At 39.7% G+C, this 17,102-nt stretch overlaps 2 protein-coding genes across 2 annotated transcripts in view; one reads left to right on the forward strand and one right to left on the reverse strand.

Moving 5' to 3' along the window:
• The window catches only part of MRPL13 (mitochondrial ribosomal protein L13), a 48,487-nt gene extending 44,306 nt beyond the window's left edge, over nucleotides 1–4,181 (reverse strand). The window contains exon 1 of the mRNA XM_049773516.1: nucleotides 4,122–4,181. Within this exon, the coding sequence (XP_049629473.1) occupies nucleotides 4,122–4,148 (27 nt within the window). The 5' untranslated portion in view covers nucleotides 4,149–4,181. The remainder of the gene's footprint in view (nucleotides 1–4,121) is intronic.
• Nucleotides 4,182–4,534: 353 nt separating this feature from the next.
• MTBP (MDM2 binding protein) overlaps nucleotides 4,535–17,102 on the forward strand; it is a 97,594-nt gene continuing 85,026 nt past the window's right edge. The window contains exons 1-6 of the mRNA XM_049772886.1: nucleotides 4,535–4,655; nucleotides 8,625–8,705; nucleotides 11,182–11,255; nucleotides 11,333–11,481; nucleotides 14,686–14,744; nucleotides 16,526–16,670. Coding sequence (XP_049628843.1) covers nucleotides 4,535–4,655; nucleotides 8,625–8,705; nucleotides 11,182–11,255; nucleotides 11,333–11,481; nucleotides 14,686–14,744; nucleotides 16,526–16,670 — 629 coding nt within the window. The remainder of the gene's footprint in view (nucleotides 4,656–8,624; nucleotides 8,706–11,181; nucleotides 11,256–11,332; nucleotides 11,482–14,685; nucleotides 14,745–16,525; nucleotides 16,671–17,102) is intronic.

Genomic DNA, 17,102 nt, shown 5'->3' on the forward strand with positions numbered 1-17,102 from the left:
AGATCAGGGGAATACAGGGAGGGAGGCGGGTGAGAAATTCTTGACCAACTAGGTTGAGGGCGTCCAATGCAGGATGTTTAGGGGTTACCTGAATCACTCAGTGAAACTGGGGGCCTCCAGAACCCCAGCTGGAAGTGCTTGAGTTTTCTAGAATTGCACCTGGTGATACCTAGGGTATCTAGGCACCTGTGGTGCCACGAATTGCACAAATAATATCCTGTTATATATAATAAAGTGGGTGATTTAAACATATAATTGATATTTGGTATTAAGGAATTGCTGTTACTTAACTTTTTTCAGCTATAAGTAGCACTACAGATAATGGTTAAGAAATGGTGCTGAAGATTATGGGTTTTAAATAAGAATACTTACCTGGTATAGAACATACTGACTTTTTATTTTTATTTTGAGGATTGAACCCTGGTTTCATGCATGCAAGACATGCACTTTAGTGACCAGTAGATGGCTCAATACACAAGCTGGATGGATAGAGCACATACTTTGCATGCATGAGGTCTGGGTTGGATTCCTGGCACCACCTGATTTGGATTAACACAAAATAAAAACAGGCATGCACTTTACCACTGAATCACATTCCCTGCCCAAATAACAATTTACTGTTTTTTTGCCCCGTTCATTTTTACAGACCCAAGGATTGACCCTGAGGCCCCACACAGGCAACATAAATGCTCTGTATCCCAGGCCCTAGAATGTATTAAACTTTCTATATGTGCATTAACACATGTCTAAGGTCTATCTTAATTCTTAAAGGAATGTCCAGGGGAAATAGGCAATTGTATTGACTATCTTTGTATTTACTTTTCATTTTTGTGCCACACCTGGCTCTTTCCTCCCGACTGTGCACAGGGATCATTCCTGATACTGCTCAGGAATTATCAGGGGTGGTGCAAAGAATCAAAAGTGGGTCAGTCAATGGCAAGGCAAATGCCTTACCTGCTGAACTATTGCTATTGCACTGACACCGTTCATGTGGAAACTTTTTGTTGTTGTTGCTGTTAATTGGGTGCGGTCTATTTTTTCTTTTTATATACAATTGAAATTCTCTATAATAAAGGTTTTTGGGTATTTTTAACAGCAACTCCTACCTCTCTTTCCCACCAGCTAATGCCTTTCCTCCTTTGTTAGCAAAATTCTTCAAAGTTCTATTTACTCGCATTTGTTTAGTCTTTCTCTCATCAATCTATTCCAACCTGATTTGTGTCTCCTCACACTCATTAATATCTCTCTACTATTTATCAAACTATGGCTTTCTCATTATTAGCTTCATTGACTGATTTAAAGTCTTCAATAGAGCTGATCACTTGTCTTTCTTAATTTGATTTCATCACCCTCTTTTATCCCCCCCCCCATTACTTTTCAGGATCTCCCCTAATTTCTTACCACAATTTTGTTCAGTTTTGGGGCCACACCTGGTGGTGCTCAGGGGTTATTCCTGGCTCTGTGCTCAGAAATCACTCCTGGCAGGCTCAGGGACCTTATGGGATACCGGGGATCAAACCCGGTCCATCCCAGATTGGCCATGTGCAAGGCAAACACCCCACCACTGTGCGATCTCTCCAGCCCCTTTCTTTTACCCCAACTTTGAAACGTCCCAGAATTCATTTCTCTTTTCCTTTCCTTCTCCATGGAAAATTATCATTCTTCACCCTCACAAAGATTTCATCCAGATCCCTTTAAATGACTCTTGTAAGGTAATGACTCCAAAATTTACAGCTTTATACTGAACCTGAAGTCTTTATTTTTTGTTTTGTGGGCCACACCCATTTGACACTCAAGGGTTACTCCTGGCTATGCGCCCAGAAATTGCTCCTGGCTTGGGGGGATGGGACGATATGGGATGCCACGGGATAGAACTGCAGCCCGTCCTAGGCTAGCACTTGCAAGGTAGACGCCTTACCTCTAGCGCCACCGCTCTGGCCCCTTAAGTCTTTATTTTAATACAACAACCCATTTGGGTTCAGTAGCAAACAACTTTTTGTTTGTTTTGTTTTTGGGTCACACCTGGCAGCACTCAGGGGTTACTCCTTGCTCTGCGTTCAAAAAAGCACTCCTGGCAGGCCTGGGGGACCATATAGGAAGCTGGATTCGAACCATCGCCTGTCCTGCGTTGGCCGCGTGCAAGGCAAATGCCCTACCACTGTGCATGCTAACTCTCCGGTCTCAGTAGCAAGCATCTTAATTCATATATAATAATAAAGACTAGTCATTCCCCCCCCCCAATCCATTGCAGCACAGTAATCTGATAGGTTGATAAATTACAATAAAAAGAACAGTGAAAATTATGTCCACCATAGCCAACACCCCTTTAATTTTCTATTCATTTCCTGGATTAGTTGCATCGGATCAGGTAATAAACAAGAAGCATTTGTTCTAATTCCAACTGAGCTTCTCTTCGATTTAAACCCGTTTTTGATCTCAACTTTCCTTCTCTCGGCTGATGGCACACTCTCGGACTTTGTGTGCTGTATCTAAATTCAATTCTACAGAGTGGCACACTCCTGGAGAGTGTGTGTGTGTACATGCAATCCTGCAGAAAAGCACACTCCTGGAGCGTGTGTTTGTGTGTGTGTGTGTGTATGTATTCAATCCTTCAGAAAAGAACATCCTAGGAGTTTGATGTGTGTGTGTGTGTATTCAATCCTGCAAAGAAGCACACTTGGAGTTTGGTGTGTGTGTGTGTGTGTGTGTGTGTGTGTGTGTGTTTTCAATCCTTCATAGAAGCATACCCTTAGAATTTGGGGGGTGTGTGTTCAATCCTGCAGAGAAGCTCACTCTTGGAGTTAGGAGTGTGTGTGTGTGTGTGTGTGTGTGTGTGTGTGTGTGTGTGTTCAATCGTTCAGAGAAGCACACCCTTGAAGTCTGGTGTGTGTTTGTGTGTGTCTATATTCAACCCTTCAGAGAAGTACACCCTTGGAGTTTGGCGTGTATATTCAATCCTTCAGAGAAGCATACTCTTGGAGTTTGATTTGTCTATTTAATCCTGCAGAGAAGCAGACTCTTGGGAGCTGTGTGTGTGTTGTGTGTTCAGTCCTGCAGACAAGCTCACTCTGGGATTTGGTGTGTATATGTGTGTGTTTGTATTCAATCGTTCAGAGAAGCACACCCTTGGAGTCTGGTGTATGCGTGCGTGCGTGTGTGTGTGTGTGTGTGTGTGTGTGTTCAACCAAGCACACTCTTGGAGTTTGGGGTGTGTCTATATTCAAACCTGCAGAGAAGCACAGTCGTGGAGTGTGTGTGCGTGTGCGTGTGTATGTCTATTCTTTTTTATTTCTTTTTTTTTTTTTTTTTTTTTTTGGTTTTTTGGGCCACACCCTGTGACGCTCAGGGGTTACTCCTGGCTATGCGCTCAGAAGTTGCTCCTGGCTTCTTGGGGGACCATATGGGACGCCGGGGGATCGAACCGCGGTCCATCCTAGGCTAGCGCAGGCAAGGCAGGCACCTTACCTCCAGCGCCACCGCCCGGCCATATGTGTGTGTTTGTATTCAATCGTTCAGAGAAGCACACCCTTGGAGTCTGGTGTATGCGTGCGTGCGTGCGTGCGTGCGTGTGTGTGTGTGTGTGTGTGTGTGTTCAACCAAGCACACTCTTGGAGTTTGGGGTGTGTCTATATTCAAACCTGCAGAGAAGCACAGTCGTGGAGTGTGTGTGTGTGTGTGTGTGCGTGTGTATGTCTATTCTTAATCCTGCAGTCTCGGCTCTCGCATTCCATTGCTCTAGCCTGCTCCAGCCACGACCGTGATCACGCCAGGCCCGCAGCACTGCCAAGGGACTGCGCGGGCTTTCCGCCTCTGCCTCGCTCGCGGCCGCCGAGCCTCCGGCGCTCTCCGCAGCCGGGTTGCTCCTTCCCCGTGGACCGAGCCCCGTCGCCGGTCTCCGCGGGGCCCGCGCGACTCGTCCGGTCGCCTCTCCGACCCTCCGTCTCCGGGTGCAGAGACAGGTCGCGGGCCAAGCTGAGGAGCGACGGGAGGCGAGGCCGGGCCATGCCAGCCAGCGGGGCCCACGGCTCTGCTCCTCCGCTCGCGCTGGGCCTGCCTAGCCCAGAAGCTCGGCTTCCTTCCTAACTCCGCGTCACCAAGGCCGCGCGAGAGTCGGAGCTCACCTGGTTCGCTTTGGAGAAGCTCGCCATGGTCCCCCCCCACCGACCGGAAGTTCTTGGCCCGCTCGCTGCTGACAGCGCTCCCGCCGCCTCACCGGCCCGTCGGGGAACGCGCAGGGACTCAGAAGAACAATTCCGAAGGGCAGCTAGTGCCTGTTCTCCCCTGGTTCCTCGGTCGCCTCTAATTCCCCCCCAGGTAGTTAGCTTCCGAAAGGATACGCTCGTGCATCTAGGTGGAGTACTTGACGCCCGAAAATCACCCGAACGTTCGAAGGGCTCTGTTAAAAGCGAGGGCGCCGGTCACCGTTTCCAGACGACTCCAAATTGAGGGGAACCGGAAGTGCGAAAGCGCGCGGGTGTTTCAAAGTCTGGACCTGGGCCCGCTCCGTAGGGGCTCAGCGCCGCTTTCGGGGCGCATGGATCGGTACCTGCTCCTCGTCCTCTGGGGGGACGGAAAAGTGCCCGCGGCCGCTTCTGCAAAGCCCGAGCCCTCTGGGCCCGAGTCGTCGTCGCTTGAGGGTCCCGAGAAGAGGCCCGGTAAGAGAGAGCACTGTTGAAAGGAGCGGGAGCGGGTGGGCTGGGCTGGCAGGCAAGGACTTTTCCGCGTCGGGATCCCGTGGGCTCTGGAAGCGGCGACCCCGCTGGCGTGTCTGTCTGCCTTTCGGTGATTTGGGGGCGATTTAAGAATGCCGAAAATACGGAGGCTCTAAGTAGGTGCAAGATTGCAGCACTCAGAAGCAGTTTGCTCGGCGGAAAGTTGAATCTCTCCAAACCTTGCTGCTCAGCCTGCCTGGTGCAGATGGAAGAAAAGCAGCTGGGAAGGAGCAGGATTCCTCTACACTCGATATGCTGGACGCATCTCATGAAAGGCTATTAAAAAGTTCATTTTTAATGGAGTCTTCATGCTGTTTCCCACGAAAACACAATCCAGAAATGCTTTCTGCACACCTATATTCACTGCAGCACTAATTAGGATAACCAGACTCTGGAAATGACCCAGGTGCCCTTCTACTGATGAGAGGCTAAAAGTACTGTGTACATATACACAATGGAATACTATGCAGCTGTCAGGAGACATGAACTCATGAAATTTTCCTATACATGGATGTACATGGAGACTAATATGCTGAGTGAAATAAGTCAGAGAGAGAGACAGAGAGAGAGACAGTGAGAGACAGAGAATAGTCTCACCTATGGGTTTTAAGAAAAATGAAAGATATTACTGTAATAAGGCCCAGAGACAATAGAGTTAAGGGCTGGAAGGACCGGCTCACAGTTTGAAGCTCACCACAGGGTGGTGCGTGCAGTTAGAGAAATAACTACTCTGACTACTATCATGACAGTGGTAGTGCCTGAGAGAAATGGAATGCCTTGAAAACAGGCAGGGGGTGGTGGAAGAGGGAGATGGGGGTCATTGATGGTGGGAAGGTTGCACTGGTGAATGAGGGTGTTCTTTTTTTATGAATGAAACCCAACTACAAACATGATATTAATCATGGTGCTTAAATAGAAACATTAGGGGGAGGGGTTTTAGGCCACACCCTGTGACTCTCGGGGGTTACTCTTGCCTGTGCGCTCAAAAATAGCTCCTGGCTTGGGAACCACATGGGACGCCAAGGGATTGCACCAGGGTTCGTCCTAGGCTAGGGCAGCAAGGCAAACACCTTACTTGTGCCACTGTTCCGGCCATAAAGATATTATTTAAAAAAAAAAAGTTCATTTTACTTTCTCTGTTTCAAGGCCATATTCAATTTTACCAAACATCCTACCTACCCCCCACCCCGTACTATCTGTCCAGCCCCAGCAAATGATAATTTTTAAAACAAGTTTTGACTGTTTGAGATCACACTGCTTTTTTTTTTATTAAAAAAGCTTTTTATATTTTTTACAATATCTTTATTTAAGCACCTTGATTACAGACATGGTTATATTTGAGTTTCAGTAATATAAAGAACAACCCCCTCCCCTTCCACCAGTGCAGCATTCCCAACACCAATGCCCCCTAGCTCCCTCCTCTCCACCTGTATTTGCGACAGCCTTTCTACTTCTCTCACTCCTTGACATTGTTAGGAAGTTGTCAGTGTAGTTATTTCTCTAACTGCACTCACCACACTTTGTGGTGAGCTTTATATAGAGAGCCGGTTCTTCTAGCCCTCATCAATATTGTCTTCGGGAATTATTGCAATAATGTCTTTTATTTCTCTTTAAAGCTATAGATGAGTGAGTTTATTCTGTGTCTTATTTTTCTCCCTTTGACTTCACTGAATATATTAGATTCCATGTACATCCATGTATAGGAAAATTTCATGACTTAGTCTCTCCTGATAGTTGCATAATATTCCATTGTGTAAATATACCAGTTTCTTTAGCCATTCTTCTGTTGAAGGGCATCAGGGTTATATCCAAAGTCTGGCTATTCTATATAGTGCTGCAATGAATATAGGTATGAGGAAGGCATTTTTGTATTATATATTTGGGTTCCTAGGGTATATCCCTAGAAGTCGTATAGCTGGTGATATGGGAGTTCAATTTCCAGGTTTTTGAGGATTTTCCAATTTGTTTTCATTAAGGCTGAACTAGACTGCATTCTCACAGGCAGTGAATGAGAGTTCCTTTCTCTCCCCATCCCCACATGCACTGATTGCTCTTATTCTTTGTGATGTGTTCCAGTCATTGTGGCATGAGATGATACCTCATTGTTGTTTTGATGTTCCTTTAAATGTAATTTCTCTTTTTGATCTTGCTGCTTTTCTTCAGGTCTCTTTTAATTGGAACTCTTTAGACATGCAGGATTTGCTTGCATGCCATGAGAAGCTCTGGGAGTTTCTCTGTAATGATGTCCTTGACTGTTTATTCTTCCTGGGGATTTTATTCCTGGGTCTCTGGAACTCCAATGATTCTTATAAATTGTTTCTGTTGAATTTATCAAAGACTTCTATCTTTATCTGTACACATTCTTTGAGTATTTTTTTCATTGTCTGGTTATTTACTTTAAGGTTCTTTTCCAATCTCTTCTGCTGAACGGAGTTGTTCTGTATCTCATCTTCCAGCTCACTAATTTTTTTAAATATTTTTATTTATTTAAATATCTTGATTACAAATATGATTGTGATTAGGTTTCAGTCAGCTCACTGATTCTATTCTCAGCTACTGTTACTCTGTTGGAGAGGCTTTCCATTAAGGTTTTCATTTCATCTACCAAGTTTTTCAGTTCTGTTATTTCAATTTAGAGTTTTCTGATTTCTATCTTTGTGGTCTGCTCAGCCTGACCTGTGTTTTCTTTGAGTTCTATGAACATACTCCATATTACTTCTTTAAACTTATCTGAAAGGCTAAATAGGTGGTTTGAACTTTTCGGGTCATCAAAGTTGCCATCTTCATTCTCTATGCCTGGTATTGACCTATGTTGTTTCCCCATTGTCACACTTGTTGTGTGAGTTTTTTTCCACTTGTTATGGTGAAATTCATTGGCTAGAAGGTAAGTGCGGTTGCAAAGTGAGCGGCTGCACTTCTGTATCTCCACCCTGCTTGGGCGTTTCTGGCTTACCTCCACTCACACAGTTTGGGCAGGGGCTTCTAGCAGGGGTTGGTCTCAAAGCCCACAGAGATGATTTGCTGCAGCTCCTTGCAATGATGTTTATTGGCAGTGAATCTTTTTAAATTTTTAAGGTATTTTATTTTATATTTTTAAATTATCAGCATTATTTACAATAACCCAAATGGAAATATAACCCGCTTCCCAACAGATGACTGGATAAAGAAATTGTGGTAGATATACAAAATGGAGTACTCCTTAGCTGTAAAAAGAAAAAGACATTTTTCTTTGGCTGCAACTTAGATAGAATTGGAGAGTATCAAACTAAAGAAAGTGAGTCTGAAAGTAGAAGACAAATGCCAGATCATCTCACTCATATGGTTTCCAATGGAAACCAACCCTGAGATATGAATGATAGTACTAAAAATTGAGGAGTAAGTATGGGGGTAGTTTTGAAGGAGCATGGTTCCTTCACACTGCTTTTTAAAATTTTGTTTTGGGCCCACACTTGGCAGTGCTCGGGAATTACTCATGGCTGTGTTCTGGCAACTTTATGGGAAGCTGGGGATCGAACCCATGTTAGATGTATGCAAGGCAAGTGTTCAGCGACTCTTCTATCACCTGACCCCTGTACTACTGATTGATACAGCTATTTCCTTCCTTACTGAATTGCCCTTTAATTGTTTGGACGAAGCTGGTTGTGTATAGAATACTATAATCCTTTTTGTCTAGGAATTGAAATCATTCTTTGTTGGGGAAACTTTGGATTTGTATTGATTGTTTGGTATTTTCACACCGAGATCCTTGTCTATTTCCTCTCCTTTAGGCTTAACTGAACAAAACTTGAACGGAGTGTAATAGATCTTACAAAAGATTTATTGTTCCTGAAAATGTCTAAATGGTGACATTGGATTTGGCTGACATCAATTATGTAACTCTTTAGCCTGTTGAGTTAGTCTTTTCTTTTTCAGATTTATCAGCAGCAAATGTTTATCAACTCTTGAAAAAAAGCATTAGTGCTTCGACTAGTCCAGAGGATAGTACTTTCCCTGGTAAGTCTAACATAAATTCCTATTTTCTAAAAGAGAAATTTGTATCACTAATTTGTATCTAATTTGTATCACTAATTTGTATTGGAAATAATTGAGTAACATAAGAAATGACTTCTTGAATGCTCATATAACTAGAATAGGGAGGTAACTAAAGTAACAGAAGCTATAAAAAGATTCTATTCTTCCTTTCTGTTAAGTTTCATAAAATTATGAACATTATTCTAGGTTCTCAGCTTGAGTTTGTTCCCTTGATAAAATTGTCTTGCTCCCTTGAGGTTGGTATAAATCAGATAGTAAATACATTATTAAGATACACACTCTTGGGCCCGGAGAGATAGCACAGCGGCATTTGCCTTGCAAGCAGCCGATCCAGGACCAAAGATGGTTGTTTCGAATCCAGGTGTCCCATATGGTCCCCCTTGCTTGCCAGGAGCTATTTCTGAGCAGAGAGCCAGGTGTGGCCCAAAAACCTGAGCACCACCAGGTGTGGCCCAAAAACCAAACAAACAAAAAAAGATACACACTCTTCCTCACTACTTTTTTTCATTCTAGCTTTTACTGTCCTACTTCTCCTTTTCCTCCACTCTCCTCCGGTCACTCCCTCTCTGCACATATTTGTGCCCCCACATAGTTGTGCAAACATAAAAAGTAACTGGAATGATGGAGAGATTGAAGATGTAGGAAAGATAGTAGAATTGCTGACCTTCATTTCCACAGCAAGTCTGATGCATAACCTGACGTTACATAGTAACAGGAAGGAGCAAGGAAAGTCAAGGAGAATGCAAGTGGGACTATGTTTGTCACTGCTGTCATTACGTAGTGGTTTTTCATTTTTTGAGGCAGTAAAAGGTAATGTCTTTTGCACAGTGGTGGCAACCTTTTTTCTCAACTGAGCCAAATCTCGCCAAAACCACGATTGAAATTTATTTTGAGAGCCACATTTTTAAAACCGAAAATACATAGGATGGTACACTGTTTTTAGTTTCAATAAGTTTTTATTGAGTCAGACCCCCCCCCCCATACCACATGACCTGACTGGAGTTGGGTGCGCACTGACAGAGGCTAGGAGGAGAGTCTTGACTCCTGGAGCGGCCGCCCAGCACACAGAAGAGCCGCATATGGCTCGTGAACCGGGGCTTGCCGACCACTGTACAGAAAAGTAATGCTGGGCATTGTACCTGATGTCCATGTGTTTATTAAACCTTTAACCTTTATGATTATTTTGACATTCACCTAGGTTGATCTTTAACTTTGTCACTTTTTAACTTAATTTTTTAACTATATATATATATATATATATATATATATATATATATATATATATATATATATATATATATATATTAATTTTTTTTTTTTGGTCTCTCTTTTTTTTTAACCACACCCAGTGATGCTCAGGGGCTGCTCAGGGGCTACTCCTAGATTTGCTCAGGATGCCGGTGACCAAACTCAGGTCGAGAGCGTGCAAGGCAAGCGCCTTACCTGCTGTTATGTTATATAGAAATATATAAGTTAAATATAACAATAAGTTATATATAATAATATATAAGTTAACTTTTTAACAATATATTCTCCTGTAATAGTTGTTTCTCGAGCATCTTCCTTTTCTGTAGGCTATAGTTATTGTTTAGCTCCTGTCTCTAACCTGGCTGAACAAAACCTTAACAATCCTCGAAGAGGTAATAGGTTTTTCTAAAATAACTTGCATTTTTTGTGTATGTGATGGGGTAGCTTTTTTATCGTTCAGTATGTTTCTGGTTTAGTTCTGTGTTTGAAATAAGTATTAAAATAATATGGAGTTGTGGCCGGAGTAATAGCACAGCGGTAGGGTGTTTGCCTTGCATATGGCCAAATCGGCCGAACCTGGGTTCGATTCCCGGCATTCCATTTGGTCCCCAGAGCTTGCTAGGAGTGATTTCTGAGTGCAGAAAGTAACCCTTGAGCGCCTCTGAGTGTGGCTCAAAAACAAAACAAAACAACAAAATAATATGGAGTTGAGGGGCTGGAGCGATAGCACAGTAGACCCAGGTTCTATCCCCAGCATCCCATATGGTCCCCAGAGCCTGCCAGGAAATAACCCCTGAGCACCGCCTGTGGGACCCCAAAAAACAAACAAAAAAACCGATAATGATAATCGGGAGTTGGAATAGTGTTGAATCAAGCAAAATATTCATTGAGTGGAGCATTTTGTTCTTTAGGCAGATTGAATTTCTAACAGAGATTTAAAGGCAGTTAACACAATACTAAAATATTATATATGCTCTGTGATGTGTATTATGTATACTGTACAGCATTTATAATATATGCTATGTTAAATACAATAAATCACATAACTACTTATAACCCTCATATATGCATTCATAAATATAAATTTTGAAGAGCTACATATCTCAAAGTTATGATTTTCAAAGTATGTATTGTACAGCTGCATATTTGTGTTGACTTTTCCTCTTATAAATGTGTTTTTGTTTTCAAGCTTGTTCGGTGGATGGGATACCTGGTTCCAGAAAGTGGTTCTTTGCGGTGCAGGCAATCTATGGATTTTATCAGGTAATTAAACAAATAATTTTTGGTGAGTGTTCTTATTAAAAAAATAATCTCATCTTTAATGACATTTTTAATGTTAGTTTTGTAGTTCTGACTGGGATGAAGTACATTTTGATGTGGAAAAAGATGAAATTGAAGATGTTCTTCATACAAATATTGAAGAATGTTTGAAAGCTGTTGAGTGTTTCGAAGAAGAAGATACTAATAGAGGATCAGTATCCTTGGCTGAGTATGTTTCTTGCTTTTTATAATATCTACTATATGAGCTTCTATAAAATATTTAAAATTGGACAGTGTTTCTGTCCTGGGAGTGAATATTTGATACTGTAACAGCTACAGTAGAGAAATTTCAGTTCATTGGAATTTAAGCTTTTTTACTTTTGGAAGCCATTAAGAAATTCTATCTTTTATTTATTTTGGTGTATTTTCCACTTAAAGTATAATTGACATACAATATTATGTTCGTTTCTGATATGTAACATAATGAATGGACATTTGGGTTTTGTGAACATCATCTATAAGCCATCTTTTCTTTGTGACTTTCAAATTTGCAATACTATTTTACAATTACTGTTATATCTTTTTTCCATTACAATACACTGACTTAATGTTTTCCCTGACTATTGCTTCACTCTGCAAAAGCTTTTTAGTTTGATGCAGTCCATTTTGTTTATTTGTGCTTTTGCTGACTTGTTGATTGACTTTGGAATAAAATCCAGGAAAACATCTCTCTGAACTGAGGCAAAAATATATTACCTCTCTTTTCTTGTAACAATTTTGTGGTTTCTGGTCTTGTTCAGGTTTTGAATCTATTCTGAGTTAACTTTTGTGTTTGGTGTTAGATAGTGGTACAACTTCATTCTTTTGCACACAACTTCATTTTCCACCACTATTTAATGAACAGACTATTTTTTAATTTTTTCCCAATTGTATTTCCTTTCTGCTTTTTGTTGTAAACTAATTAAAAATTATACCTATTATGTGTTGGATTTATTTCTGGACCTCTCTTCCATTGATGTGTGTGTGTGTGTGTGTGTGTGTGTGTGTGTGTGTGTGTGTGTGTACTACTTTGATTCTTTTGGCTTTGAAATATATTTTGAATTTAGGGAGCTTCTAGCTTTGCTTTTCTTTGCAAGGTTCCTTAGACTTAAAATATTTTTGTGGTTGCATTGTTTTATTGTTGTGAAAATATGTTAGGGTTTTCTATATGAATAAGATTCTTTATTTTGCTTTTATTTGGGGAACCACACCAGGCAGTAATCAGGACATATACTCCTGGCTCTGCACTCAGGGATCACTCCTTGTGGGCACAGAGATTGCTGAGGATCAAACTTGGGTTGGCTGTGTGCAAGGAAATGCCTACTTACTATCAGCCAGGCTCCTAAAATCCTTTTTATTGGGGGGGGGAGGTCACACCCGGCAGTGCTCAGGGTTTACTTCTGGCTTAACGCTCAGAAATCGATCCTGGCAGACTCAGAAGACTATGGGATGCCGGGATTCGAACCACTGTCCTCCTGCATTCAAGGCAAACAACCTACCTCCATGCTATCTCTCCGGCCCCCTAAAATCCTTTAATATGTAAAAATGGGTATTGGAGCATTTCATTTCTTAAGTTTTCATAATTACATAAATGGTGATATTTTCATTGTCTTATTTTAAAGTTAAATTATGCTTTATTTTCTATTTAATGATCTTAATGATTATTAATTAGGTAATAATATACACTTAACCTGAAGTATCATTTTATTTTGCTGAGGATGAAGTGCAGTTTCTTCAATCTTTGTGCACCTTTAACATTTCAGACATCAAAAAAAATTTCATAGAGAATCTGAGGATTAGAATTTTAGTTTACTACTTGGATTTTGTTAATTGTAACTTAAATATAAGTGATATATTTTCTTTTTTTTTTTTTTTTTTTTTTTTTGGTTTTTTTGGCCATACCCGGCGGTGCTCAGGGGTTACTCCTGGCTGTCTGCTCAGAAATAGCTCCTGGCAGGCAAGGGGGACCATATGGGACACGGGATTCGAACCAACCACCTTGGTCCTGGATCGGCTGCTTGCAAGGCAAACACCACTGTGCTATCTCTCCGGGCCCCGATATATTTTCTTCATTAAATATCCATATGTGGGGCTGGAGAGATAGCATGGAGGTAGGGCATTTGCCTTGCAGGCAGAAAATTGGTGGCTCGAACCCCAGCATCCGATATGGTCCTCCCAGCCTGCCAGGAGCAATTTCTGAGCGTAGAGCCAGGAGTAACCCCTGAGCGATGCAAGGTCTGACCTCCCCTCAAAAAAAGTATTCATATGTGGCTCATAATTAATGTTTTGCTTATTCGCATTCATAATTTATTATTGAAATCTTTTAATTTTGTTTTTATATAGTATTTCTATATATAAATATAAAAATTGTCTTTTTCATATTTACAAATTTTATTTGTATGGATTACTTAAAGAAGATTTTGTTGAAATGTGGAAAGAGCATTAACTAGACATTAGGGGAGGAAGTTTATAAATGCATGATCCTAGGCTTAATTCCTTAACTTCTTTGGCCCTCTGTTTTTGAACCCTGGAGAGCAATGGGAAATTTGATTTCTACTAACTGTTCTAACAATTATTTCCACAAGAGGGAGCTTGAAAACTATAATAAAGATGTCCTAAGGTGTTTTAGATGTTGATTGGTTTATAATAAGTAAAGCATTTATATTCTATAATAGACTGTCTTGAGGAAAATAGATTCTGAAGAATTGGAAAGGGTGTATTTTCCCATTCATGAAAGTCTCTTTTAGGGCATTCCGATAAAATCAATATCTCTTATTGTTTAGTATAATCCATTAGTTAGGATTTATGTTTATTTATTTATTTATTTATTTATTTATTTATTTATTTATTTATTTATTTATTTATTTATTGGTTTCTGGGCCATACCGATAGTGCTCAGGGGTTACCCCTGGCTCTGTGCTCAGAAATCACTCCTGGCAGGTTCAGGGGACCATATGGGATGCTGGGGATCAAACATGGGTTGGCCACATGCAAGGCAAATGCTCTACCGTTGTGATATTGCTTCAGCCATGGATTTATGATTAACATATTAGGTATTACATAGGAATTTCCCCCTTATATATTTTTTGGTAATTAGTATTTTTATTTAAACACCTTGATTACAAATATAATCATAGTTGGGTGTCAGTCATGTTTTTGTTTTTATTTTCTTTTTGTTTTGTTTTTCTTGTATGAACTTGGTAAATTCCTCAAATACAATAGGATTTCAGGCAAATTTATCAAGTGGTGATAATGTAATATTGATTCATGAGGAGCAAATAAAGTAATATTTCAACATATTTAAACAGTGTACCTGGTAATCATTTAGTATTACCTACTATAATTTATATAAAGTAATATGTGTACACCTACCTAATTTCTTCTTTTATTTTAGCCTCTATGAAGAATCAGCAGAAAATTTGCATCAGTTATCTGACAAGCTTCCTGCTCCTGGTAATATTTTTTGACGATTTTAAATAATTTGCATCTTATTTTATGTTGCCTATAAATTCAGTCTTTATGCTAGTATTCTCACTTGTAACTTTGAGATTCAAGATGGACCATAATTTCTTAATATTACTTAATACAAAAGTGTTCTTAACTACCTCAATAAAGTATGTTACTCTAAGGCATTATAGTTCTCTTTATGGTTTTCTTTTAATGAGATCAAAATTAGAACTAAGAAAATGAATTACTATTTCTTATCTAGTATTCATGAAGAAGAATCTTTCCATCTGTATACAAATTTTGTGTTCAACTTAAATAAAATTATTTTCCTAAAATGAAAGTATATTTTATGAAGTACTACACATCTTATTATTCTTTTTTGGGGGGGCTACACCCGATGATGTTCAGGGCTTAGTAGGTCAGTTTGCAAGGCAAATGCCCTACATTGTGCCACCAGCTCCAGCCCCACATCTTATTCTTAAAACTGTTTTCTTTTTCTCTTTGTCTTCTTTTCTTTGTATTAATGAGTAGGTAGTATCTAAGAGCTGGTACAGGGCCTGGAGCAATCGAATAGTGGGTGGGGTACTTGCCTTTGAATGCAGCTAATCCAGTATCTATCCCAGCTTCTTATGTGGTGCCCTAGATGCCTCCAGGAGATTCCTGAGTGCAGAGCTAGTAGCTTCCAACCCTTGATCAATCCAAAAAGTCAACCAACCAACCAAAAAAATTGGTACAATTTGCATCTATAAATATTTTCAAAGAGCTTTCTTTTGTGACTATATTTGTTATTGAAGGTCATTTATTAAGCAGATATGTGCTATCTCATAGTTAGCAAGTTGTATTCTAAGAATTGATTGTGAAATAAAGCATATGTGGTTATTATAAGAGTGTGGATTACAGACTAATCCTCATTGTCATAGATCAGATTATATTGTCAGAGTCCCATAGAAAATAACTGGTAAATATATCTGTTTCTGAATATTTATTTATTTTGGGCCACATCTGGCAGTGCTCAGGGCTTATTCCTGGCTCTGCACTCAGGAATAATCCTGGTGGAACTCAGGGTACCATATGGGTTTCTGGGCATTGAAACCAGATCTGTTGCATGGAAGACAAGCTGTACTAGTGCTCCAGCCAAGCTGATTTTCTTTTTTTAAATGTGTTACATCCAAAATATATAGTTTTATTTTTTCCAAATTAGAACATTTTTATTATACTATATTTTACTTGAGTTGTATTTTATATTATTATTTCTGGTCCCTTAGTAAATTTATAAAATTTTAAACTTCATGAAGTTATACTTCTTCCTCAGAAAAGCAGTGTTGTTGTCTGTATAATTGAGCCTTCTGAATGTTTTCTTGTCCTTTTAGAAGAGAAATAATTTATTTGAACTAATGTATTCCCTATTGTATAAATACAAAATTAAGTGTCAAAAATATAATGAAATTGCATAGTTCCCCCCTTCTGTTCATTGCAACAATAGTATTGATGATCTCAAAAGTGATGTGTATAATTAACCACGCATCAAGTTGGCAAGTAATTATGATATAAACTCATTGTTTTCTGGCTTCTGCTAGCTATTTTAAGATAATTTGGCTTTCAATCAAATGATAAACAGAAAACATTTTGAACTTCTAAAGAAATGTATTGTTTTTAAGAATTTCAGAAATCAAGTTAAAATTCTCCTTTATCATATAAACAAACATGAAATTCAGTTAGTCAGGGTACTGTTATGGAACTTTTCTCACATACTCAAAATTTTCAAAGGTGCTGTTTTCTCTTTTCAGGTAGAGCAATGATAGATATTATCCTGTTGCCTGCTGCCAAAGATCATCCTAAATTGAAAGACTGTTTGCCTGCTATAGGAGCGTTAAAGCATTTAAGGGAATGGTATTCAGGGAAAATTACTATAGCAGCAAATCAATGTGAAATGTAAGCTTCCTTCATAATTGATTATTGTCTGTGTTGTCTGTTTTTATAACATGCTGCTTATTTAACACAATTATCTTTTGAATAGTTTTGAATATGATAGAGTAATTCTCTAACAACCGTACAGTGGTTAGAGATTTATTTATTGAAGAAAATTTATATCCTTTTTTTTTTATTGCTTTTTTGCATGGCTTCCTCCTAGCTCTGTGGTCAGAGAGAGGTATGAAGGATTTTTATGTTACCTGGGATCTAACCCTGTTAGCTCTTTGTAAGGCAAGTATCCTACCAACTGTACTCCAGTCACAAGAATTTAAATTTTGTTATTTCATTTTTTATGTTTCTGAGATATTTAGATTTTTAAAACTTTAGCATCAGTTTTCCAAACTTATCACATGCTTTGATTTATTTATTTTTAATTATTAAATTTTGTTTTTT

This window comes from Suncus etruscus, chromosome 5 (assembly GCF_024139225.1).
Source record: "Suncus etruscus isolate mSunEtr1 chromosome 5, mSunEtr1.pri.cur, whole genome shotgun sequence".
NCBI lineage: Eukaryota > Metazoa > Chordata > Mammalia > Eulipotyphla > Soricidae > Suncus > Suncus etruscus.